The sequence below is a fragment of the Leptonotus elevatus genome, chromosome 2, assembly GCF_054856555.1.
Source record: "Leptonotus elevatus isolate MCC_2025b chromosome 2, RoL_Lele_1.0, whole genome shotgun sequence".
In the NCBI taxonomy this organism is placed as follows: Eukaryota; Metazoa; Chordata; class Actinopteri; order Syngnathiformes; family Syngnathidae; genus Leptonotus; species Leptonotus elevatus.
This window is the reverse complement of record NC_141240.1, coordinates 9,487,867-9,514,098: the sequence shown is the minus strand read 5'-3', so window position 1 is coordinate 9,514,098 and position 26,232 is coordinate 9,487,867. Positions and strand designations below refer to the sequence as shown.

Below are 26,232 nucleotides of genomic sequence, written 5' to 3'. Positions count from 1 at the left end.
CGCCCGTGTCGAACCATAGGTGGACTACGCTGTCTGGTGCCATCCTGTGGCCAAGGAACTTTGTTAAAGTAAGGTGAGGCACTTCATTTAGAACAGAAAAATGTGCACTGAGGCCATTTTTAGGAAAGAAACCTTTTTGAGTAGACATCAATTACTTAAGGATTTTTCTTTATTTGCGCCAGGTGCTTGCTTGGTATGGTCAAATGCCACCATATATATACTACAACACTTTATGGTTCGAGAGCATCAATGTGCAAAAATATTTCTTGCCGCTCAACATGGAGAATGTCATAACTGTAGCTTTTGAAATTAGCTACATTTGTGAGACATAATTGTCTTATTTATAAATAGAAATTTTGTCCAAAAAATGTGGCTCATATAAGTAAAAGAAACAATAATAAGAAAATGATCAACTAGAAGAAATTCAATTTGAAAATCCACATTCGAAGTGGTCTAGGGAACAGAACTGTGCACACAGTGTGTTTTTTTTATTATTACAAAATGATTTAAAACAATATGAAGATATCATACTATTTAGATTACAAGGCTGCTTTACTTCATTGTTTTACGTAGTATCCCTGTTTTGTTGAACCCCACATGCTTTCAATAACTACGTTTGGTGCCATTCCGAACACATTATATTATATTATATTATATTATATTATATTATATTCTTTCTTGTATTGTATTATAATTTGTCTTACGCCATTGGGGCTGAGGAGCATCTCCATGCATCCTGACCTGTCTGTCCTCACCGAGCTAATATTTAAAGTGGATGTGAACAAGACAACACCCAAATGTTGCATAACAGCGTGCGGCCAGAAAAAAAATATCAACAATCAGCAGCGCTCTAGGTCAGCGAGAACCCCATAACGCCCCGAACAGCACTTTACGAGAGGTCTGCGGCCTCATTATCACCTAAACACCAAAACCACCTCAGCGTGCCAAATAACTACTGACCTGCTTTTCAAGGGCTGACTCTTCAACTCGTAATACGTTTTGGGCTCCTCTTGTAAGTCCTCCCCATCATCGAAGTCGGGAACTATTCCCGATTCTGACTGCATGCTTCAAGACGTCAACTTTTAGCGGCGGAGAACTCGTAAAAAAAGCTTTGTGTGGCGCCGTACGTCGAACCTGTGAAGCACTGACACCGCGAACTGCATTTGTCCGGCACCCGGAGCTATGTAGTCCTCAACGCGGAGCCGCCAACCGACTGCCGGCGTTTAACAACTGCACTATCAGGGACCAGTCAACTACAACGACCATCATGCACCGCGGCTGTCAATGTCAGCGTGTACCTGATTGGCTGCACTCCGTTGTCTCACGTTTTTGCATTATAATTCCTGTGTAATTCTAATAACCAGTGGTGGAAAGTAACGAAGTATAAATACAAATATTTTGTTAGTGTCTTATTTTGTTGTTGTTGTTGTTGTTGGCTCCAAGAATGATTTTGTGGCAAACACGTTTTGTTATGTCTTCTGTGCCAGTAAACACTGCAATGCTTCTGGTGTTCACAAATACACAGTGTAATGTGGGGGAGAAAAAATGTATCATGGTGTATTTTTGTTGTTGTTGTTTGTTATCATTAGCTAATTTAACATTTTTTGTTATCACAACATACTGTATAGAAACACATTGTTTTGATAGCATTGTCATAAATCCAGCCAAAGCAATAGCTCTTGCAAGAGCCACAAGGGACATGTAATGAGATTATTTATATTATTATTATTATTATTATATAAAAAGCAGTACATTATTATTATTATTATTATTATTATTATTATTATTATTATTATTATTATTATTATTATTATTATTATTATTATTAGCACAGCACTAGTAGGGAAGAAAATGAAAATATTTTGTGCCTCGGTGAACTTTTCAATTGATCAAAACGAATACCGGTAATAGTATAACATTTACAAAGATTTTTTTGTTTTATGCTTTTGTGCTTATAATTCTGTTGGTGCTATTTCACACTTTTACTTTAAGACTTTCTTTTTACACAATTATCTGTACTTAGACTGGAAGTATAGCCACCATCTGCTACTAACAGAAACGAAAGCAATTTTACGTCGATGACCTGCCCCTCAAGTTTCGACACCCGCCGAACACTTGGTGGCAGTATAAAGCAGCTAAAGCCATGTTGAAGGCCACACTTGCCTCTACTGGATGGACAATCAATATTTGCATTTACTCATCCTGAAGAACTGGTTTAAGTTATTGCCCATGCAAATATGATACAAATCAACCCCGCAAAAAAAATGCACTCATAAACGCCACATCTTATGTCACAATGGTTATAATGCAGGACATGTAACTGTTGACAGGCAGACATAGGCAAGACACATTCTGCTTGTTGTTGATGAATAGAGGCACTCATTATCCAAAGCCCCCAGTTGAGGGAGGCCCCCAGACTTTTGGACTACAAATCCCTTTGTAATGTGCTCAATTGGGAAAACTATACATACATTATAAATAATTCATATTTCACTGTCAGCCTCAGAAAAAAAAACACACTATAAAAAAACAGTACTGAAATCACGTGATTCTGACAGGCATACTGAAAATGTTGGAGGTGGATGCTATGCTTGCATGTACAATATCCAATAATAATTCCGAGTGTCGCCCTTGCTTCACATCCAGCTTTTCTCTGATGACAGAGCAGGGATGTTGTTTGCAGAGTATTAATGGGCAGTGACAAATGAGCAAACATGGCTGACGAATGAGTAAAAATCTAAACAAACAACACAAATTAGACGGCTACTCGGATGTGAAGGGGGAGGCTGGTGTCACGAAGCTCCAAACTAAATACTGCTCGGAGCTTATTACATGGTCTGCTTTCTGTGTTTCACTGTCAAACCACGATACGAGAAGGAAAACCAAGACAGCATCAGGATAAGGGTATTTATTAGTGTTACCGTTGTTCAACAAATTGTTTATGAAATGACAGGAATGCGTCCCTATTTTTTTTCCAACTGTCACTAGAGCAAAGATCTGGGATTTATTTATGTATTTATTTATTTGGCCTTCTTGATGCCAATGTGAAGTCAGAGCTTTTTTATCCCCGTGCAGAGGCCTAGAGGGGCGAAACCGAAATCAGCACAATAAAAAGTACCTCCAGTCAAGAGTATTCTGATTTCCCTCACTGCAAATGACTCATCACTGTAAAGATGCCACACTTTTCTTGCTGAAATCCCATCTATAGAGTTGTAGCTCATGAACAGATATGAAATGTTGTCAGTCAAACACATGGGAACATAAGCAAAACCAAATTGCTAATAGTAGTATATATTTATCAAAAGATTTGTATGGCACTCTTACAGTTGTCAGAATGTGGCAAAAGCTTAAATTCCTAATGAGGGTAACGAGGGTCTTTTGTTTATGAGCGTGTTCTAGGAGGAGACTGACTGGACAGATGGTTCTGGGGGATTTTAATGAGATAATTATTCATGTCTGATATCACAATGCCATGAGCAAGGAGGGGGTGGGGTGCTGGGGAAGCCCCTGCAGTCAGCATAAGGCTCTTTGCATACAGTACGGCATTGGTGTCTTGTGATATGGAAGTTATTAACCCAAATTTTGTGTTTGCAACTTCACTGAAGCAGTATTACCACGGAAATGATCAGTGGAGTAGTTGTAATAGATAGTCATAAATATTTCAGGAGCATCAGCACCTTGTTGTGAGACCACCAAATGCAACCCACCAGCAATCTTAATCAGCAGTATTTTGTTGTTTGTTTTGTTGTTTGGTGGATGTTTACCAGTTTTCCAAAGCCACGTGCACATAATTAGTCCTCTTTTTCCTTGCAAGTCGTATATGACTTTTGAATTTGGTCTGCACATCATACTTTATGAACAACCTGTTTGAGTCACTTCAATGGAATTAAGACACGGGATAGCTATTGAAGCAATTGCCATGGCAACATCAGGGGTGGCCATGAGAACTGTGACGGTATTATACAAAATACATTTTTATAACACGTTAAGCAAATAAACCCGATGGTAATAACACAGATTTTAAAGGGGAAGTCAAAAATATTTTGGTACAATATGTTCTATGCAGCCCCACTAGTCTAAATAAATTCAGCATTCTTATTAATGTTATGTTTGTGCAGGAAAATGAATTAAAGCAGCAAAATCCACCTGTTTTTATCCCTTTTAGGGGACGACCATTTTGACACTTGCTGTCGGCTGAAAATGACATCACACTTGTTCAGGGCTCAGGTAGCGACCAATCATGCCTCATCTGTTTTCTGAAGCTGAGCTGTGAAGCTGTGTGATGTAATTTTCAGTCTACAGCAAGTAGCAAAATGGCCACGGCCATGAAATGGATAAAAACGGGTGCATGGATTTTGCTGCTAATACGCTAATTCATATTCCACAAGTGCAATATTAGTCAGAATGCTGATTAGACTAGTGGGGGCTCATACACCTTTTTATTGGAAAGGAAATTTTCGGGTTGACGTCCCCTTTTATAATATTATTTTAGTTTTTTTAATTGTAAATGTCTTTTAGACACTGAACAATGAGATCCAATAGTTGTTGACACATAATCTGTATAGCCTAATTAAAGTACAATATACTCTGTATACTGTATAGGCTATATATATTACAGTAGTCCTCCGACGTAATTTACACTGTTGGAGATGAATTTTGTGGTGGTAGTTTCTAATATTTTGGTTACCTGAAAGTGTCAAAATGGGCCTATAAGAAATATTTTGTCAGTATGATGCAGTTGATTTCTATGTTACTCAAAACCACAACGACATTTATTAAGATAATATCACTATGGGCTACTTGTAGCTAAGTGCAGAGACAATGTGGTCCAGCTCCCGCGGGCCTTATTGAACTGTGCTGCATGTTATATAAAGAAGTCTCCAGTAGGTGTAAAAGGTAGCAGTATAGGAAAGAGCATGACGTTTGAGAGTACTATTTCAGCCGCGTGTTAGAAAAAAATAAAAATAATCAGCAGTGTGCGCGAGTGTTTCAGAATAGTGTGTATGAAAGCGTTTCAGTAGTGTGTGTCGGAGGTAATCCTGAATTATGTCAGTCCTCATAATGAGGGATGCAGAGCACATGCATCCTCTCGGCCACTTCACTTGAGGCCATTCACTGGGAAGCAGGCTGGCCGGCAGCTGCTGGATGGGGGGGGGGGGGGGTGGGGGGTGATGGAGGGAAGGAGGGAGGTAGAGTGAGGGAGGTGGATGCTACGCTTGCTCACATAATAGCCGGCGGTTGAAGGCGTGGTGCGTGTGGCTCGATACGAGGCGCGTTCAGCAGCAGCAACACGCCGAGGGGATGAGCATGGACGGCGGCTGTGGGGCGACTCCCTTGCACGGCGAGCGCAACCGGCGGGACGGCTGACCGGCATGCGGGGGAGGCTTTACCTTATCTACTCTTAAGGATATATAAACGCAAAGGTAAGAAGAGACATGTTGAGATCGTGGAGCTGATACACGCCTCTTCTGTAACCGGCTTCGAGGAGACAAAAAGTAGACCCCGGCAAGAAACGTGCATGGTGAACCTACAACCGGTTGGTTTGCCGCCCCAACCTGAGACACGCGTGTTTCGCGAAGAGAATTTAAAAAAGAAAGAAAGCGTTTATTTGACATGTGTGTTTTGAGACAGACGCACAGGTGGAAACCACCCATAGACTTTCGCACATGCATTGTTCTCTCAATGTGGTGGGCCAGTCCCCATACTGTTATCCAGATGGAGGTGGATAAAGCACATATTAGGACGTTAAGGCAATAATTGCTCAACTAAGCGAGAGTGTTATTTAATGCAGTCATATTGGCAGTGTGAGTTAGCGAATTTGTAAAAAAAAAAATGGTGGATGAATCATCAGTTTGACAGGGTTCTCTTTCCAGCGTTGATTTAAATAATGAACACTTTGTGTTTTGTATGCTTAATTCAATTTAGAAAACATGTGAAATTGTGCAATGTATGATATAATAGTGACAGGTTTACATAGTTCCAAATCCTGTATTAATGTAATGAATGCATTTATATTTGTACAGGTTTAAAAAAAAAAAGTACAAAAGTGCAAGCTAGACAATTGACCTACTGATGTTATCTCAGAGGAAAAGCGCAGTCTGAGTGTATTTAAAGGGTTCATAAACAGGAAGTCTTGCTTTGGTGGTTGTGTCTCTTGGACACATATGTCCAACTTTGTCATGTTTTCTATTTGTTGTAGCGGATGTCCTGCGTCATTTATCAACTTAGCTGACTTTTGTGGGCATTTGTCCCAAACATATACATACATACTTATAGTAAAACAATACACTTAATTGGGTGTCACCTTCCATTGCACATCTTTGTTGGCCAGTGTACTGTACAAGGCCCGCAAGGGAGGGAGGCTGTTGGCTATTGCTAACCCTCCATTTCAGAATCACAGTCCTTCTAAAGATGGCCTTAAGACAAAAACAAAGATATCTGAACTAAAGCCTTAGGCTATACCTCTTACTGTATGTGGGGAAGGTATATAATATGGTATCAGCCTTTAGGAAATGATCATTGTCAAAAGACCATAGGAATAGATTATTATCATTTGATGCAAGCTCTCCTAATAATCAATATAACTTCTGATGAAGTCGATATCACATCGTTGTCCTGATATCATTTCGAATAGGCTGAAGGCCCTGCAGTAAGTCACTGCAGTAGTGTGTAAGGACCTGTGTCATTGGTCGTGCCAGGACTGTCATTGAGGTGGCTCGGACTCACTGCTTACTTCAATGATGCTTCTAGCCCATTTTGTAGAGGCAACATTTGGAGCCAGCTGCACTATTATAGCACACATGTGTTGCCATGGACTGCATAACAACTGGATTTGTGGAAATACAATGTTCCCCTTGGGTTACAATGGTTAATGCCAGCACATAATAGGACACAGTGCAGTACATTGACTAAGTCTGAAGATGATTCTCAACCAAAAATGACCCAGTTACTGTGTTTCTTCGCCAACATGCATGCATTTGCTTAGAGTCCTTTTATTTTGTTACATCAATATCACCCAACTCAACTATTTCTTGCCTTTTAATTGCCCTCGAGGGATAAATAAAGTGATTGATTGATTGTTTGAACTCGACACAAGAATGCCCATAGCTGAGATTCGAAGCCTAAACCTCAGAACTGTGATGGAGCTTGTGATATATAATGTAGTGAAGTACTTCAAAAGAAATAACAATCTAATCAAAGTAATGTATTGCCCTTCTTCAGGTAAAGATGTTGCTGATATCTGGTTCTAAAACTCCATTTCGGTGTTGGTATAATGACAGAGGCCGAGGATCTATGAAGCCTCTGGGTCATTGCGTTCAAATATTTAGACTGTCAACAAGAGGTAGAACATTACCTTGAGGGTGGATATGACATCACTTTTTATTAGTTTAGTTTGAAATAGTGAATAATTTGGGCACATAGTAAAATTGGCATGTGAATGTCACCTTAGGGTCTGCTTCATTGTGACAGTTTGGCTAACGGGTGCTGATTTGACCGTTACAGTCACTACTGGTAAAATATTTGTATACAGTATTTGTAGGACAAATACAAGGATGTCCTTCTCAGGGTAGGCAGAAGTTACACACCACGATGACATCATTGGCATGAATCTCTCTGCCGTGACTCCGCCCCCAATTACTCCATCAAAGATCCGCATTTTCCCCACGCAGAGAATTTCTAATGACATCATCTAAAGCCTCACGTTGCTTTCCTGGACATCACACGTTCGCAACATGAGGTGATGGTTGATACTTAGCTATTGACTTATCGATCGCTGATCAGAGATAGGAAGAAAAATACTTCAGATGTAGTCATCATCAGCTATGCAGAGGAGCGTGTTAATATCAGGTGTCAAAGGTCCGTTACATGAGCCACCCAGCGTGTTAGAATGGGGCTACCTCAAGTAACATCCATCCTCCATTTTCTATAGAGCTTATCCTCATTCGGGTCGCAGGTGAGCTGGAGCCGATCTCAGCTGATACACCCAGAACTAGTCGACTGTCAATCACAGACTTATTTTCCTCGCAAACTGTAAAACAAACATATTGCTTTGGGAGGATGTGTTCTCAAATTGGGTGTCTTCAAGAAAACAAACACTCTTTTGTGTAACACCAACCGTCATCAATAATGCATGAAAAGTGGAAACAGAGATGAGACAGGCTGCTGTCTGGACAGGCCTGAATAATGACAGGTTAAATTTTCCGGCTTGTTTTTTTTATTTACCTTTCCGACTTTATCTTTAGCCATCATGAATGGCACATGGACATGTTTTTATGCTGTGAGCTTTAGAGGCAGGGTTGGGAGAGTTACTTTTAAAATGTAATCCGTTACAGTTACAAGTTACCTGCTAAATAATGTAGTTAGTAACGTAATTGAAGTACCATAATATTACAGTAATGTAACTGGATTACTTTTGAATTACTCCAATATTGAGTATGCTCATGAAGACAAAATAAAAATAAATATCAGCGCAATATATATTCTATACAATGCGCCTCTGTGTAATTAAAAAGCATGTAGGCTATTGATTGATTGATTGATTGATTGATTGATAAATTGATTGATTGAAGGCCATATGCTGTTTTCGAACTGTCACTGAAAGTAACCACACCTCACAGTTTGATAGATATATAGATAGATATATAGATAGATAGATAGATAGATGATGCGTGACATCAACTGCAAAATGAACTTTTATCCCAGTCACAAGTTTAGCCGTGTATATGTTGCGCATGATGTTTAAATAGTGAATTGGTGGGAGGAAGATTTGTTTGGAAGGTGTAACTCACATTATGGTTGTAGGCTAGTAGGCTAGCTAGCAAGAAGCTACAGCGCATAGCATGCCGCTGGACTCTTAGCGCAAACCTTTGCACCCAGTAAATTCCAGTGAATACCGGTCGCCATTTCCTCCTCACGTCCGTGAAGCTTTTTTCGTTCCCACCTCCCCGACATGTAGCAATGGTCCCACTCGCGCAGGCGTGCACGCGCTCTTTCTCTCTCTCTCTCTGTCGCTTTATCCCTCTCTCTCTCTCTCTCTCTCTCTCTCTCTCTCTTACTCTGTCACTCTCTCTGTCTCTCTCTCTCTCACCCTCTTTTACGCTCTCTCATCGTAGAAATTGTAATCCCTCGAAGTAATCCCCATTTTTAATAAATCTACCTGTAATCTGATTACATGTTTTTTCCTGTAACTGTAATGGAATACAGTTTAAAAAAAAATTGTAATCTGATTACGTAACGGTGGTACATGTATTCCGTTACTCCCCAGGCCTGTTTAGAGGTAACATAGCACATATACAACATGCTAACTAACGGCACAGAAATGGTCTGTTATGCATATCTCTGCACAGAAACACAATGACTGACTGTCCTTTTTCTTGACATGAAGGTTGAACTGTTGTCCTAAACTCTCGAGGCCTTGCAGGCTTTTATTAGGGCTGAATGCTTTGTTGTCTGCATTGGTCTTGAACTGAAGATAACCACCATTGCCAATTGTTCGTATGCATTTGTTATTCTCGTGCATTTATCAGTTCTAATTCCCAGCCTGCACCACTCTTCAGTTTGATATGGAATCTCACGTTTATGCTGCCACTGATAGGCTGCGGGGTGAGTCTGGGTCATGCCATCAGATATAAATAGCTAGCATGGCTGCAAGCACTGCGTAGGCCAACTGTGCAGATCGTTTCAAGTCTTATTACTTCTCTTTTTATACACACGCTTTAATTCTTTCATTCCCCAGTGTTGTGTGCAAGTTTCAAGAGGCCATTTTATCACTAAAAGGAGAATACAATTGGCTGCAGCATCTAGTGGCCAGACTGGAGTATTGCATGCTAAGTACAGCTGCAAATGTTAGACCACGTGTCACAACTTAATAAATCAATGTGATTAAACTGCAGATGCAGTTGAAACTAATTTGATTTATGGAGCACACAGCTTTTATTTGAGACTACTGGAGATTATTTATCAGATTACATTATTCTGAAGCTTTAATTGAATAAGTGCCTGTTAGTGCAATAAAGAGATATACATAAGAATTGCAAGGTATGGCCTGTATGCACATTTGGGAAAAATAGAGAATACGTTTAACATTAGATTCCTGTTCCTCGCTGAAATATATCCACTTATACAACGAGGCAGTCAACCCTAAATTGAGCAACTGTAGTCACGAGTTTGACCCGTCTCGGCCTCATTAAGTCGGCTGCCGAATTCAAGCCGTCGCAAACCCAGAAGCCAGCAGAGGGTTTACCGTTCTTTCTCCGACTCCTGCGAGAAGAACGCAATGAAGGGATGAGTCAGGAATGCATCCGCTTCTGCGCTCTCCCTGGAGAGCTTTACCAGGTATGAGAGTCGCTCACTTCTCTATGATAGAACTGGACGGAAGAGAGGTGATCAGCCTCATTCCGTCAGATAAAGGGACTGTCAGATCCACCCAAGGTATTTCGGATGTTGTCAATGTATGATTTGATCTGAGAATTCGATGCACTGACAGCACAGCGCTGTTCATTGTAACACCGCAACGCAAGGAAAATAATCCCAATGGAGCAAATGTCATTGCAGTTATTTGGATTTGGACAAATTTGGCTGTGCAGGTTGGAAAAGTCTGCAGAAACTGTTTTGTTGTTAAAATATATTTGTTCGCTCAAAGGCTAAGAAGACTTCTGTGAAATGCTCAAATGTGAAGTAACTCAAATCCTTCTCCAGGTTTTTATGGCGACAAATCTTTGGGACAAAGGTTTCATTGTCATTCATGACGTTAGTATTTCTTTAAGAAGGATCACTGCATTTACTGCTCGGGTATTAGTTCGCTATGGCAACTCTAACATGAAATATTTTAGTCCCACTGTGTCTGTTTTGTGATTTCATCATATTTCCGTCTCATACATTAGGTTACGGCTTTTATTAAAAAATGATGCCTGTAGGGTTTTGAAGTTAAAGAGCATGCTACAATTTCCTCTTTTGTGTCCCCGCAGATGACCGAGGGCAGACTGTGTCAAGTGCAGCTGCTGGATGACAGGAAGCTGGAGCTGCTGGTTCAGGTACGAGTAACGTGGAGATGGTCAATATTTGTATAATAACCGAGAAGCCTCACTGTGCAACCTGAGAGGAGATTCAGGTCAGCAATTTGTGGAGAGCTCACACCCAACTGTGCAAAAAGCACCTCACATCGACTTCAAATGTATTAAAGCAGTGCATCACTTCAATACAAGATGTTTAGAGGACATTTATACAAGACAGCAGGAGCCAGTGAATAATACACAGAAGCTGCTGTACTTACTTTAATTTTGAGGTGAACAGACTTCAGTATGGGAGCTGGCAACGAATCTGAACAATCTTCTTCCACAGCCAAAGCTGCTGTCATATGAACTCGTCGACCTGGTCTCGTCCCATTTCAACCTGAAAGAGAAGGAATTCTTTGGACTTGCGTTTTTCAATGACAAGTATGTAAACTGTTGGCCTGACCTCTAAGTACTTGCACTTGTCGGTATATTTATTGCTGGCGATTCTTAAAAGAGAGCAGATGTGTTGACTGTGGCACGCTCGCTTGCTTTTGCAGTGGTCAGTGTAAGTGGCTGCAGATGGACCGCAGAGTTCTTGATCATGACTTTTCCAAGCGGCCCGGCTCCATTGCCCTCAACTTCCTGGTCAGGTAAGAAGAAGCCTTCACATGCAGGGCTAAAGCTCTCCAGCAGGGTGCAGCCCTGTATGGTGAGCAAAATAAAACGGCAGCAGGCTAGAAATTAAACACAGTCGGCCGACAGTGTGTTCTCGGTTTATGACGGTCTTATATTGACATTTGTTGTTTTATGCACAAAGTGCATAAGATGACCCGATAAATCAGGCCTGTAAAACTTTTTATTTAGAAAGGCCTATAACTCTTAATTATTAATATTATTTTAACTTTTTTCTCTCTGTAGTACTTTGAGATTGTGCTGATGAAAAGTGCATTACAGATTGAATGTGTTATTATTATTAATGTTAAAGTGATTCCTAATTCATATGAAGCACCAAATAAACCTTAACATACATATCAAATATAACAGATAAAATTAATTTTGAATCTGCTTTTGTTTGTTACGATTTTGTTGATGTTTTCCTTCTAATTGTTAAATTATTTTGTTTAATAACAGACATAATATTTTTTTTAGAGAGAAAAAAGAGATGCATAACTCAGCAGAAATGGCATCATCAAGATAATTGCTTTTACCATGGGAAGACCTCATAAGTCTGCATTTCTATTTTTCATGTCGTTCTATGGAAGCCCAAAAGTGTAACAATTCAATAAATAAAAATGACAGTTTGGAAAACAAACAAACAAAAGAAAACCCTTAGATAAATAACAGACAATTATGTAATATGGCCATTAAATTGTAAAATGAGGTATTAGGACTATTATAAAAAAAGTGTTCATACTATTCTTTAATATGTAACAACTATTGTATCATGATTTTTTAACATCAACATTTAATTATTATTTTAACGTTTAACATTTTAACAATGTCATAATTTGTAAAAAATAATGACATTTAATTAATTTATTTTTTTCAGCGTAATAACTTGGTCTTGTCAATCAAATCACATGAGGCTGAGCCAGTTAAACAAATGTAATTCTGCCATATTTTCAGAAAAAGACATATTGATATAATATTTTATTTATTGTTTATTTAAGTTTTATTACATAGCTCCATTCTCAAGCAGTAAGCATAGCATCTAACAGAGCAAAAACTTTACATTAGCATTATTTACAATCCTGTTAATTGAACCCTGTCACTGTTAATAGTGTAATATTAAAATTAAATTTGCATTTCCACAAAATTCAACTTTTATTGTAAAGGATTTATCCAGAAATTTTGTTTTTCTGTAACAGGGCTGCATCAAACAGCAAAATACGACATATGACAAGTAAAACATCTCATTAAAAACATGTACAGTTTAACAAAGCTAATTCTGTTTTTTAACTAACTGTATTTCTTAAAAAAATAGAAAAAAATAGGGATGTTCAATACCACTTCATTTACAAACAATACCAGTATGGTCACCAATACCGATACTAAGAACAGATACATCTAGTACTTTTGATGCATAAAATTTCCCCAAAAAAACAATGATAGATCTTTTTAAAGGAAGACCTATATATCCTGATATAGCAATTTTCCTTAATGCATGAAATTAATGGACATTTTATATTCTTCTAATGTCTAGTTTCTGATCGTTAAAACGGCCACACCGTCGCAAGTACCTTCACCTTGAAATAAGGCACAAAAAAAAAGAAATAAATGAGCAAGTTTTCAAAATAGTTGGTGCCTAAATTGTCCTGCAATTTTGGAATGACCAATATTAACAGTTAGCATAGGTTTGTGGCAGACTATGTATTAATCACTACCTGTAGCTTGAAATAAATTTCTGTCGACAACTTTGTGTACTTATCTTTCATAGATTCTATGTGGAAAACATAACACAGCTCAAGGACATCATAACAGTGGAGTTATTTTTCCTGAATGCAAAATCTGCTGTCTACAATGTAAGTGTTTTTTATTTTATTACACGTTGAAGGCAATAAAAATCAAGACTAGGCTGAAGCCACCTGATGAGTCATTTGCATGCCGCGGGGCAGTTTTCACTTGGTTAGGAAGAATGCGTGTAAGAAAGCAGAAAAACACCGGTTTGTTCTGGGAACGGGCTGATACTGAGGCCGATAGCAAACCGTTTAAATGTGGAACACTGAGTACCATCTGTTCATCCAAAATCCTTGTTTGACTCACAGGGGATTATAGAAGTGGAGAGTGAGAATGTCTTCAAGTTGGCAGCAAATGCTTTGCAGGTTGGTGTCTTTACTACTCGCTTAAACCAAAGTCTTAATGTTTAAATCATTTAAAGAAAAGTTGAAGACCAATGATAATTTTCTTCTTCTTCTTCTTTTTATTTACCAGGAGTCGAAGGGAGACTACACAAGGTTAGAGCTTGTTTTTATCAGATGGGTGATAAGTACTTACTGGCAGCAGCATAAGTTAACTGTGATCTTTCAGCAAAAACACTCAATAGGTCACTTGTTTCTCAAGAGCCAGGACAATAACAATCAATAGCAATGTAATGTGAGGCTTGTCGAAGTGCGCTGAGAAGCTCACACCCGTCTACTAATGAAATCTCATGGTGCTGATAGAACCAAGACTTGACATGCCAGGAGGGAGCAGGGAACAGTTTCAAGTCCACCAAATAAATATAGAAAATCTAACGAGATCCAATACAAGAGTTGTGGCTTTATGAAGATGTCTTGAATGATACTGTCTGATACTGTGTATCAATTCAACAATATTGGTGTAGAAATGCACTGTCATACTGAGTGGTGTGATGGAAATTATTCTAAATAAATCTTACTTAACATAATAATACCAAAAAAGTGAAGAGTCAGAATCAAAACATCAAACACGTTTTGTGGCTGCTAGTAGGTAGTGCTGAAATGCAAAACATAGCAATAATTTGACGTTGGCTATCATTCATTTCCCACCTCTTTTCTTCCCTAGCGATGAAGCCACTCGAGCTGACTTAAAGAAACTGCCCACTCTTCCCACTAAAGTCCTCAAGGAGCACCCATCATTTGCGTACTGGTATGCTTTCAGGCCATTCTGGATTGTGATTAGCAGCACACTTAATAATGTATTCCAAATTCACCTTAAATACATTTTCTCTCGCTTTCTTTATGCTAATGAAGTGAGGATCGAGTCATCGACTATTATAAACAGCTACGAGGAGTCTCCAGAGGGCAGGCCATTGTGCAGTAAGTGTTGAAGTTAAAATAAAATATCGATTTGTTGGAACACTTTCGACATTAATCAATGTTGGAATGGTTTCAGGTCATTAATCTTTTTCCTCCACGAGCTTTCCTTTTCACTCTTGCCGGAATCCCTTTTCCCATCAGCTGGTAGAAATCAATCAATATGTGCAGCCCAGTGAATCACACAGAATTCCTCCTGTGTTTTTAATAAAAACACTTTTCATCGTAGGTATCTGACGCTTGTGGAATCCTTGCCCACATATGGTGTCCACTATTATGAAGTGAAGGTAGGCTTTGAGCTCAGTCCTTGCACTGGGAAGTGAACAGAGGTGGCAAATCCAGGTCCAGAAAGTAAAAACCCTGCCACAGTTTAGCTTTAGCCCCTGATGCTAACGAGCTAGCTCCCTAGCAGGTAGCCTAAATGAGAGCACAGTGGGAGCTAGCTAGGTAGCACCTGGGGCTAAAGCCAAATTGCGGCAGGGTTTTTTACTTTCTGGACCTGGATTTGCTACCTCTGGAAGTGAACAGATGTTGACATATTTTTTTCTCTCCTTACAGGATAAACAAGGTATGCCATGGTGGCTTGGGATCAGCTATAAAGGCATTGGCCAGTATGATCTACAAGATAAGCTGAAACCCAGAAAGGTAAATAAATATCATCTGACTGTTGTGGCGTTAAATTGGCTTGTCTGCAAACATGACATCACAGGACTGTTAGTAGGCTGAGTCATCATTTCTGATTCAAATGAACTCAAGGGCAGGACTTTTTTTTTTATTATTGCTAAATATCATTAATGCAAAGTGTTTCTTTACTGGAATGCACACGTCAGCCATCTTAACTTGCCAAGTGGTAGAAGCAACCATGTGAGTTATGCCACATAGTAAGGCGTTTGGCATGCGCACTTGTGTCCAATAAGAAGCGGAAATATGATTTCAAACGTGTCACATGAAGACAATACATTCTGGTGGATTGCACGCGATGATGCCGTTTTAATTTGACAGCTGCATTGTGCAAGTGTCTGCTGGCTGTATGGTTGGGAGGGGAGAAGAAGGGTAGGGGAGGGAGCTGCTGATGTCAGAAGTAAAAAGAGGGATGGCTTTGGGCGTTGCCATGCATGAGAATACCTGAGGAGGCAAGTCAGGAGCTGACCTGACACGGACATAGTACAAGTTTGTTTTGACAGTGAAGCCAGAGAGGATTTCATAACTACAAAATAGGATCTGAAGTTGAAGACACTTTGTAGCGGTAAGAAGTCGAGTTTTTATGTTTTTTGAATGCATACAATGCGGTACTTTGAAATGCAGCTCTTCATGTTGTCACACAATATGTGGAACATTGAAAAAAAATCACATGTTTTGAGGTTTGTGTGTCATTCACTGGACTAGACATGCAGTTAGTCACAAATGACTTGAAATTGGAGCACCTGGCTGGTGAGCCACGGAACAAATGAGTGATGAGTAGGATTGTGTCATGTGGGAGTCTTGTCCCTTCGGAACACCTGCATTGTTGCGGTCCTGGTACACCAGACTCCAATGACGCTTACTTGGTCACATTAATGAGTGATTATTTGCTGTGTGCATTTTCTTTTTTGTGACTTCCAGCTTTATCAGTGGAAGCAACTGGAAAATTTGTACTTCAGGGAGAAAAAATTTGCAGTGGAGGTTAATGATCCACACAGGTGAGCCCATTTTCGGATTTTTCGAACAATTATTTGTTTGTTTGGCATCACTTATGTTTGTAAGAGATGAACCAACTCTAACTGAAATCTGAAATATGACACACGGTTCACCACTGACGTCGTATTGCTTCAGGAGAGCAGTAACCAAGCGCACCTTCGGACAAACTGGCCTCCTCATCCACACGTGGTATGCGAGCCACTCTTTGATCAAAACAATTTGGACCATGGCCATTAGCCAACACCAATTCTACTTGGACAGAAAGCAGAGTAAAGTGAGTGTCAGAGTTATGACGAATTTCACACAAAATCTCAAATTTATAAATACCCCTGCTCCGTTTTAGGCTAAACTCAGAGCCTCCAAAAGCTTGGAAGAAATTGCCATGGATCTCACCGAGCACGCAGGTGCAAAGATGAACAAACTTGGAGAGTCCCTCATGAAAAATAACTTGATTACAGCCAGCAATGGGAGCTTGGTATCGACAGGTTGGCAAAATTCATAAATACTAAATATTTAAGAATTAAAACATGGCCTGCAGTATTATATCAATCAACAGATTATAGACGTGAAACAACTTTGCAAATATTCAACTTTCATTTCATTTTTAACATTTTCCAGGTTCTGCAGACTCTGAAATGAGTGAGGAGCAGAAGAAAGAGAAACTCTCTGAGCTGAGAAAGAAAGAGCAGGAGATTCAAGATATCTTGGCCAAAAAAACAAAGGAACTAAAGAAGATTTGTCTTAGGGAAGCGGTGAGCTATTCTGTATACTCGTCCTTGTTTCTTTGGCTGTCAACTTTTTTCCCTGGCTGCTGAATTTGTATCCATGAGTAGAATTATGCTTATTATGTATATTACAGAATATTATATACCAGTAAGATAAGTGATTTGGTTATGCCATGGCAAACCATTAATATTCTTTTGATAAAAATAAAAGCTCAAGGTCAGAATACTTGATATTGTTGTTTTATCCTGCATGGAAGTCTCGTTTTGAAGCAGACACTTCAGCAGTGATCCATATCTTTGGCTCATTGTGGTTCCATATACATGTATAGTTTAAGTGTTAAAAACAATTGATTTTACTTGTTGTCATTGTAACGTGTCACATATCTGGATGAATGGCCTTTGCTGGATGTTTTCTGTCTCCAGAGGCCCCCCAAAGCGTTTAATTAAACTGCTGTATGATGGATTGTTTCTGCTACAGTGTCCATTTGAAGTGTTTGTGTTCTCAGGAGCTTACTGGCAAGCTGCCAAAGGAGTACCCTTTGTCTTCAGATGAACGACCACCACAGGTTAGGCGACGGGTTGGCACTGCTTTCAAGTTGGATGACCTTTTCCCTTACAATGAGGTCTGTGTTTCACTTTAAGCCTCCACATATATTTCTCTTTGGCCAACATTATTTGCCTTTTAATTCAATTGAAATTTAATTAACTTTTAGGTAATTTTTTTTATTTAAATAATTAAATTACAATTTTAAATAAAAAAAATTGAAGATCTAATTTAAATTATTAATTAAAACTAAATAAATAAATTATATGAATTGTGGTAATTTAATGTGGTAATAGTTTGGTTCAAATGACAATCCCAGATGATTACTGTGACTACTTAATGTAAAAAAATATATAATAATAATAATAATAAAATGGCCTTTTAACATGTTTTGCAGGATCCTTTCCTGAGAAATCTGGAGAGCAGATTTGCCCTCCAGCAGAAGATTGTAGAGGCAGCTAAAAAGCTGGCCAATGAGCCAGAACTGTGTAAGACAGTCAAGAAGAAGAGGAGGAGAAATTGTTTGGATGCTATGCACAGGCTTCAGCAGATTGAGAATGAGATGAACCATTACCGAATCAAAAAGGGGAAAAGACCCACCCAGAGAGCCTCAGTAATCATTGCAGGTTTGTAGCAAGTGCAACTAAGGAACTGTCAAAACTTTCATGATTCTGCTGTATTTACACTAAGCATCCTCTTTGTCCAGATGAACTCATGCGATCAGACTGCAGCTCTTTGTCAAGCCTCCCGTTGGAGGATGGTGAGCTTGGAAAAACTCATCTTTGCGAAGTATCCTGCAGTAATGCCATGTTCAGATCATGATTTCGCGCTGTCCTATTTTTGTATTCAGATGACTCGGATAACGCTAGTCAGCGGCCACGGTCACAGTCTGTGCAAGACTCCCCTCAGTTCAGTCCATTACGCTCACTGGGGGCAGAATACGATGTGGAGAAGCAAACATCTCCAAGGGAAAATAACCATAACACAGGGTGAGGCTTCATCCGACCTATTATTGCTTTGTAATGTTTGAGGCCTTCTTCTGTTGCACTCATATCATTCCTGCCTTTCTTTTGAATCATCACCCTCAATGTCACACCCCTTTAGATTAGCTTTTGAAGGCCAAGAGAGTTCCCTCTACTACCACAATCCAAGAGAGGCCTCCTCAAGCCACAGTAGCCCTTACAAAACCCTCCCCAGACCTCCCAGAGACCCGCGTAGCATGCCCCCCACACCGGTTATGACCCGCAATGCCTACAGCAGCAGCCAGCTCAGGTTTGGTCATGGCTCCCCAGCACTATTATCCATCACTATGTCGCTAATTAAAATTGCCATTCAAACCCTTGCACTGAAAAAAAAAATCCAACCTATATAATTTACCCAATTACTACTGTAGGGTAACAATCTGCAGCCCCTTTAATTGGCTAAATATACATTTTACATTGTGGGTAAATATCATACTAATTAAGTAATTATGAAGTACTTAAATATGTATATGAGTTTACCTAACATGTTTTATATTTACAACCAATTACTAATTTGGGTAAAACATACTCACAATTTCTTAGTCTACTTACTATACTACTATTAAAAATTACTGTATTGGACATAACGTGTTATGAACGACAAAAAGTTATCACAATTAAGGAGAATGAAATTATTTCATCACATACAACTTAGTTCATAGAGTCTTCATGTACAAAAGCTCATTGCATTCACTTGGGGAAAAAAATCCAGTTTTTATGACACATTTTTTGGGCAGTAGCTTTGTTTTTTGGGGGTAATTTTGTTACTAAATATTTTTTTCTGTCATAAAAAAAATTAAGAAAAAAAAATCCCCCAAAAACAAGAAAAAAATATTCTGGAAAAACGGGAAGAAAAATCACTCATAAAAACAGAAAAACATATTTTAAAAGAACAGAAAAAGAAATATTCCGAAAAACAGAGCACCGGCTTTTTTTTGTTTTCCGGAGTATTTTTTTTCCATTTTTCTTTTTTTTTTTACCTCTGAACTCCAAGTGACTTGTTGCAGACTCGCTAATGGCGGACCCTTTCCCACATGCAATACGCACGCTTCCGTAGAAATTTAACTGTTAGCTTACTAAAATCATGTCGAACGATTGACATGTTTGTATACTTACTTGCTCCATAAAAGGATATACCTCGCTTACATTAGAATGAAAAAGCATAAAACATTACCAATACTGCGTGCGTTACTAATTACGGTACATGCTTTACCTTAACTGAGCCAGTAAGTCATATAGTTGAAGGTACGTTGGAGGTATTACGGAAAGTGTCTGCCATTAGTGAGTCTGCAACAAGTCATTCGGAGTTCAGAGTGTAGGAAAAAAGATACTCCAAAAAACATAACCTCTGTTTTTCAGAATATTTTTCTGTCTTTTTGAATAATTTTCCCCGTTTTTCTGATTTTTTTTCTTTCTGTTTTTCTAAGTTTTTTTTTTTTACTGGAATTTTCTTTTTTTATGAGAGAGAAAAAATCAGTAAAACAAAACCAAAAAATTCTGAAAAACAGAAAATTAAAAAGGTCCCCCCCCCCAAAAAATTGTCAGAAAAACAGGAGTTTTTTTTAACTTCCGTATTCATGATTGAGAAAATAAGAAACCCTACATATGGTACGTGCATTACGTACGTGCGTAAATTCAAATAGTACTAAAACACTTAGTTCATAAGTAGGTATTAAAATACTTACATAGTAAACCAACTACTGTTACGGTTTCATAAAATAAAATGTCAAACATATTGAAAATACAAGCAGTAAAAAGCAGCGTTAATACTTGTGAATAAGTAACAGTCATTGTACTTTTTAGAGACGGGTTGTGCCATCAATCGCAGTGTATAAAATGGAGATTAATTTGACTGTAATTTAAATGTACCCTGTATTTGATCATTCCTTTGCTGCCTAATGTAATCAGGTAAAATTTTAATGATTTTTGTGGATTATATTTACCTCTCTCCAAAATATATATTTTTTTTACAGTGCATGGTGAATGTTCCAGTATAGCAACTATTAGTGTAACACAGCAAGCTGTGTCCTCTTTCCAGGTGCGAGGGCTTGCCTCATGGTTTCAGAGCTCGCAGTGGAAGTCTGGAGTCTCAGCCCCAGCTGAGAAAGGACACAGACCCGGAGAAGCCAGTTTTCACCTTGTCACCAGCTCACCGCAGCAACAGCACAGAAGTGTTGGAGGATTTCTCTTCCTACACCAGTCAGTCCAGTCTGGATTTCTGCGGGCCTGCCACTTCCCAGTACAGTACATTAGATTCCCGAACCTCCACCATGCATCGTCTCCACCGCAACGTGGAAGTGTATGGAAATACAGGGAGCATGCCCAACCTGGTGCAGCATCATTCTGGTTGTAGTTACGCCTGTGAGACCTCAGCACACTATCCGCCCAGTGCCTACTACGTCTCCGGCTGCCCGTGTCCAGACATGGAGCCGTACGATAACGGTGCCTACGTTTATGAGAATGACGTAGAAGGCCACTACAACGTCAACCCCTCGTATCAAATGAACGGCTATCACGGACACGACAGATTCCGGCATTACGGCTCGGACCGAACTGACGGCCTTTCCCAGAATCCCTACGCGACTGTGAGGCCGCCGCGGAGCAGGGAGGGACCCAGAAATGAACTTTTGGCCAAGAATATGCAGAAGGCTATGGTGGCAGAACATCTGAGAGGGTGGTACCATCGGAACCGTGCCCCCAGGGAAGGAGAAAGGGCAGGATACGACTTTGACTGTGGCTCCCAGCTCAGCCTCGGCTACCAGACCATGCCGGCGGCATTCAGCCACTCCAGCAGAACAACGTCTTTCTCATCTGGTGAGAGGATGATCGCAAGTGGTTTATAGGTCAATGAAGACAGTGTCTACAAGAACGCAAGCATTTTTAAAATGGTTTATTCATTTAGGACACCATCTGTCTTTAAATCGTCAGTTGCAGTTTTTGTATCTTGTCCAGAATTGACTTTCATCCACTTTGTGATGGAAAATAACAATATTATTATGTAGACACAGTGCTTGGTGATTTAGTTTTGTTGGCTACCCTGACATTTGGGAAAAACTTATGTACCTCTGTATATACAGTATATTGCCTCACAATTTATTTACACATCATGCCCAGCACAAGTCTAGTGCAAAGCTTGTAGCTTTCTTTATTTTGATTAGTGATAAACCGATATATGGTTCTTTTCAAGACCGATACCAATTATTAGTAGTCAAGGAGGTCGATTATCGATATTTTAAGCTGATATTCATTTGCAGCAAAAATAAAAAAACTTTTTATTTTAAACATATACAGAATTGACAGTTTTGTTTAAAAATGACAACGAAATTACAGGGAGCTTCCAGGGTCATCAGCATGCTAAATAAAAAATTAAGCAAGTAAATAGTTCCCTAAAGTTTTCTACTGTAAATAAAGTTTTCCAAAATGTCAACATCATTTCTTAATTTTATTGTATTTATTTATTTTATTTTAAAAACAAAAAGGTCAGTGAATTCCCAGTGTCTGCATCATCTTTTTTGTATAAAGTGGAATTTTAATAAATCCATAAATGAAAAGTATCTCACTGAGCAACAAATTTCGGCCACCAAATTGTCAGGTGCACCGAGGGTGTGTAAAAGAAAACACCGTTCTGCCGGAACACCCAACAAGGCTCAGCGCAGTCTACCAAATTCCCAAGCAAGGTCAATTTGATTTGCATCTGCATGAAAATCAAGAAGTACCCGTTTTTACGCCAAAGTGTATGTGCGCTGTCCACCCTAAGTGTTTAATATAATAATTCCAAAAAATCTCACATGAATTAAGTGTCTGTTTTATCCATTGTAGTCGTATACATTTTTTTATTCTGTGCAATGAAAGCATAAGACTTAAGAGTGCATTTGGTTTGGGCTGACTTGCAGTGTCCTCAGTGGAGAGTGCAGGGAACTGGCGCAACCAGCTGGCAGTCGGCCTGACTGACTACGACACACCCAACACGCCTCAATACTCTCAACATGCACTTCCTTCATCGCCATATAATCGCAGCCCCACACACAACAGGTGAGTGTTCTTTTTGAACGTTTGACTTGATTCAGGGAGTCAGGTAGCATCAGAAAAAAAAAGAAGTCAAAAATTGTGAAAGTTTGAATGTTCAAGGAGCGCTTAAAGGGGAAGTCAACCCCCCAATTTTGGGGGGACAATAATATGTTTTATGCAGCCCCACTGGTCTAAATATGCTATTCTGGTTAATATTGTGTTAGTGGAAGAAGGGTTCAGCAGCAAAATCCAGCCGTTTTTATCTATCTCAGGGGGCGGCCATTTTGCCACTTGCTGTCGATTGAAGATGACATCAATGTTGCTTAGGGCTCAGTCAACAACCAATCACAGCTCACCTGTTTTCTGATGCTGAGCTGGGATTGGCTGGATTTTGCTTCTTACTCTTCTTCCACAAATGTAATATTAATCAGAATGTCATGTTTAGGCTAGTGAGATCACATATTCCATATTATTGTCAAGAAATATTTATGGTTGACTTCCACTTTAGAAATCTTGCAGCATGATGTGTATTTGGTCACTACTACAATAGGTTTTAACAATTTGATAGATACTCAGCCTCTTTTGACCTCCAGCCTTTCATTCCTTGTACTTTCCTGTTAGGTTCAAACAGAATGATTTATTTCTCTTTCAAGGGTCATTGTGCATATTTGAATGGTGATCCTGTTGACCTCTCGATTAAGTGAAGAGTTGATTTAAAGTACAATGTCATCTCTACCGTTTCTTTCCTCCCTCCTTCAGTTTTGGACTTACTATTAATGCTCATGTGCGCAGATGTTCTCCAGAAAACAAAGTATCGGGCTCTGACACAAAGCCTAATAAATGTGAGTCAGTTGAGGTGGTTGGCGCTGCGGCCATTAGAATGGACGAAGCATCAGACAGCCACTCTAGCACTTAAGGGTGAGACCAAGCAGGTGGCTGTATGTCGTGTTGCCACTCGTGTCCATTTCTCCATCTTCATCAGTGTGCTCAATTGTTCATCTAATGAAATCATCTTTTTGTGTTGTGGTTGGATTTTCCCCCCCTTAGGGCAGTGTTTCTGTATTTCACAATATTCACATACATGCATCCATTCTGTGGCAGTTTCTATAAAAAAATTTAAGCAAAAGAAAACTTAAGGTTAGCAACATAGAACAACAATACTGTATGCTTTAGATTGCACAATCAGGATTTGTGATTAATTACACTTCACAGTTACAATTATGTCAAAGGATGTAATTAGCAGACAAAGCAAGCTAATTAAACGGAACAGAATTTTCCTCTTCACGCCACACATTTCCATGGCTACTTGCTGCCAGGCCCTGTTCATAGCTGCCCCCTAGGCTCATGAGGGGGCGGAGGGGGGGGGGGGGGGAAATCCTACACGCCCACAGGCTGTTTGATTAAACTAGGGTCTGTACAGCAATGTGCCTGTTCAATTGGCTGCAAGAGGAACTTAGACAACACCTATAAAGGAAAAAGCTCAAGTAGAGCAATCTGAGGAGACAATTTTACTTATACACGTTTTTTTTTAATTCTGTACTTTATATTAAATAGGAAGAAATAAAAACAGCCTTGATCGCTTGATCTGGTGGGTCTCCAGTAGTGTTAATTTTATCCGCCATTTAAAAATTTAGTCTCAGTTTTAGTCCAATTTCAGTCGCACTTGTTAGTTTTTATCATAGTTAGCCAACCTCATCCCGTTTTTATTTAGTTCATTTTTAGTTGACTGTAAATCTAGCATTTTAGTCTTTATTTTAGTCCAAGAAAGACGAAAAGACGTTTTAGTCTAGTTTTAGTCAGGACAATCATTTCACCGCTGTATATTTTTTGTCAGCAGATTATATTGAACATTTCAGATCTAAAACTATTTCACATAAAATGTTCTCTCATCTCATACTATGGCTCCATGCTACGAGCTAGTAAATTAGCCAGCATTAATTAGCGGTCGGATTAACATTATTGTTGGAACGTTATAGCCGTGGGTTAATTAACTTTTTTTTCTTTTCTTTTTTTTTACTTTTCAGCGTGAATCTACCTCCTGTCTGGCTCATATGTTTGTGCATGTTGCACTTGCAACCTGCAGATTTGAAAGTTGGTGTGTCACATGACACTATCACAGATGTGACAGATTAGCAGAGACAAGATTTTACAAAAATCATATAATATTCATCTCGTTTTTGTTCATGAACTAAAATGTCCACATAGATTTTAGTCCCGTTTTTATTAAGTAAAGTTACATTTTTGTCTCGTCTTCATTAGTCGACGAAAATGCATACTGATTAAGTCCCAGTTTTTGTTTATTAATGAGGTTTTAGTCTTGTCTAGTTTGGTTTTAGTCCGGTGAAAAATGTATGTTGTCGAAATTATTTTTGTTTAGTTTTCGTTAACGAAATTAACACTCGTCTCTAGAAAGCATTTGGTTAATATACAGCGCAAATCAAACAGATGCCAATCTTTGGTAGGACCGTCGTGTTGTGTAAGATTCACCCTAAGGCCACTTTCATGTGAAGGTGTTTTATTTATTTATTTATGCATTTTGGTCACCATGGAGTTGCTTTGCATTCAGAGTTGTAACATGACCATTTCACTCTATTACGCCATGCTTGCTTGTATCATCAGTCTGTAGACAGTGTAGATCTTTATTTTTCATTTCTTTGGTCAAACATCAGGATAGCCTCAAATTATTGAATATGTGAAATATCTGTTTAATTCCAGTGTCCTTTTTCAGATTTTACCTGGGCAGCAGCTACACAAGCATCCACAGATGACAACCAAACCACATTTTTCTAACATACAAAAAGCCACCGCAAGCAGTGCATGAAGAGGATGGAGTTTAAACACAGGCTTTTCCTCCTATGACTAACCTCTGAACCCAGGGTGCCTTCGATTGGGTGGATTGTAGAGAGAGAGGCAAGATAGACTGTGTCTCAAATTTTCAAAATGTTGCACAACCCCACTGACTTGTACTTGAGATATAAAGGCAACAATTTGTTTGCATTGAATCTAAAAAACATGAACTAGCTGCAGTCTTACGCTGAACAACAGGTTAAAAAACCCAAACACCTGTTTCTTAAATGGATGATCCAGATTGTGAATGTGACACTTAATGTGATATTTCATTAGAACAGACCAGAATTACTTTCCTTCCTTTCTTTAATCATGGAATCTGAATGTACAATGTCAATAATGTTAACAGTTTGTCATTTGTCAGTTAGTGCCGTGATGTGATATAACGTGCATGTGGAGGAAATCCGTTTTGATAACAACTTTGATAAGAACCAGACCACTGCCATAAAAAACACATTTGTTTCCTCACACATTTGTACAATCTGTGTGTAGTTCTAAGTATCTTGTGAGGTGTCATGATGAAATATTTTCCACTGCGAAGGATTAATAAATACTCGTGTGACTCATAAATGGCCGCTGTCACTTCATGTACAGCTGTTGCTCAACACCTGTTTCAGTAGCCCTTTTTAAGTAAATAGATCA

General features: G+C 39.1%; 2 protein-coding genes across 4 annotated transcripts in view; one reads left to right on the top strand and one right to left on the bottom strand.

The window, feature by feature from the left end:
- Positions 1-1,230, bottom strand: part of mitfb (melanocyte inducing transcription factor b) — a 41,744-nt gene extending 40,514 nt beyond the window's left edge. The window contains exon 1 of the mRNA XM_086068466.1: positions 961-1,230. Within this exon, the coding sequence (XP_085924592.1) occupies positions 961-1,064 (104 nt within the window). The 5' untranslated portion in view covers positions 1,065-1,230. The remainder of the gene's footprint in view (positions 1-960) is intronic.
- Positions 1,231-5,198: 3,968 nt separating this feature from the next.
- Positions 5,199-26,160, top strand: LOC147178352 (FERM domain-containing protein 4B-like). 3 transcript variants are annotated; one of them, XM_086067547.1, is made up of 24 exons: positions 5,199-5,423; positions 10,968-11,033; positions 11,341-11,435; positions 11,552-11,644; positions 13,432-13,516; positions 13,760-13,816; positions 13,926-13,948; positions 14,517-14,600; positions 14,705-14,770; positions 14,997-15,054; positions 15,326-15,412; positions 16,370-16,446; positions 16,580-16,718; positions 16,788-16,929; positions 17,063-17,196; positions 17,676-17,792; positions 18,111-18,339; positions 18,420-18,473; positions 18,564-18,702; positions 18,818-18,985; positions 20,774-21,549; positions 22,629-22,767; positions 23,536-23,661; positions 25,472-26,160. In XM_086067547.1, exons 2-23 carry the CDS (start codon positions 10,968-10,970, stop codon positions 23,657-23,659), a joined length of 2,952 nt encoding a protein of 983 aa, XP_085923673.1. In that variant the 5' UTR covers positions 5,199-5,423; the 3' UTR covers positions 23,660-23,661; positions 25,472-26,160. The 3 variants fall into 3 exon arrangements, with proteins under 3 accessions (XP_085923673.1, XP_085923672.1, XP_085923674.1); XM_086067546.1 differs by lacking the exon at positions 5,199-5,423 and adding an exon at positions 10,264-10,335; XM_086067548.1 differs by lacking the exons at positions 5,199-5,423; positions 23,536-23,661 and adding an exon at positions 10,266-10,335.
- The last annotated feature ends 72 nt before the right edge of the window (positions 26,161-26,232 follow it).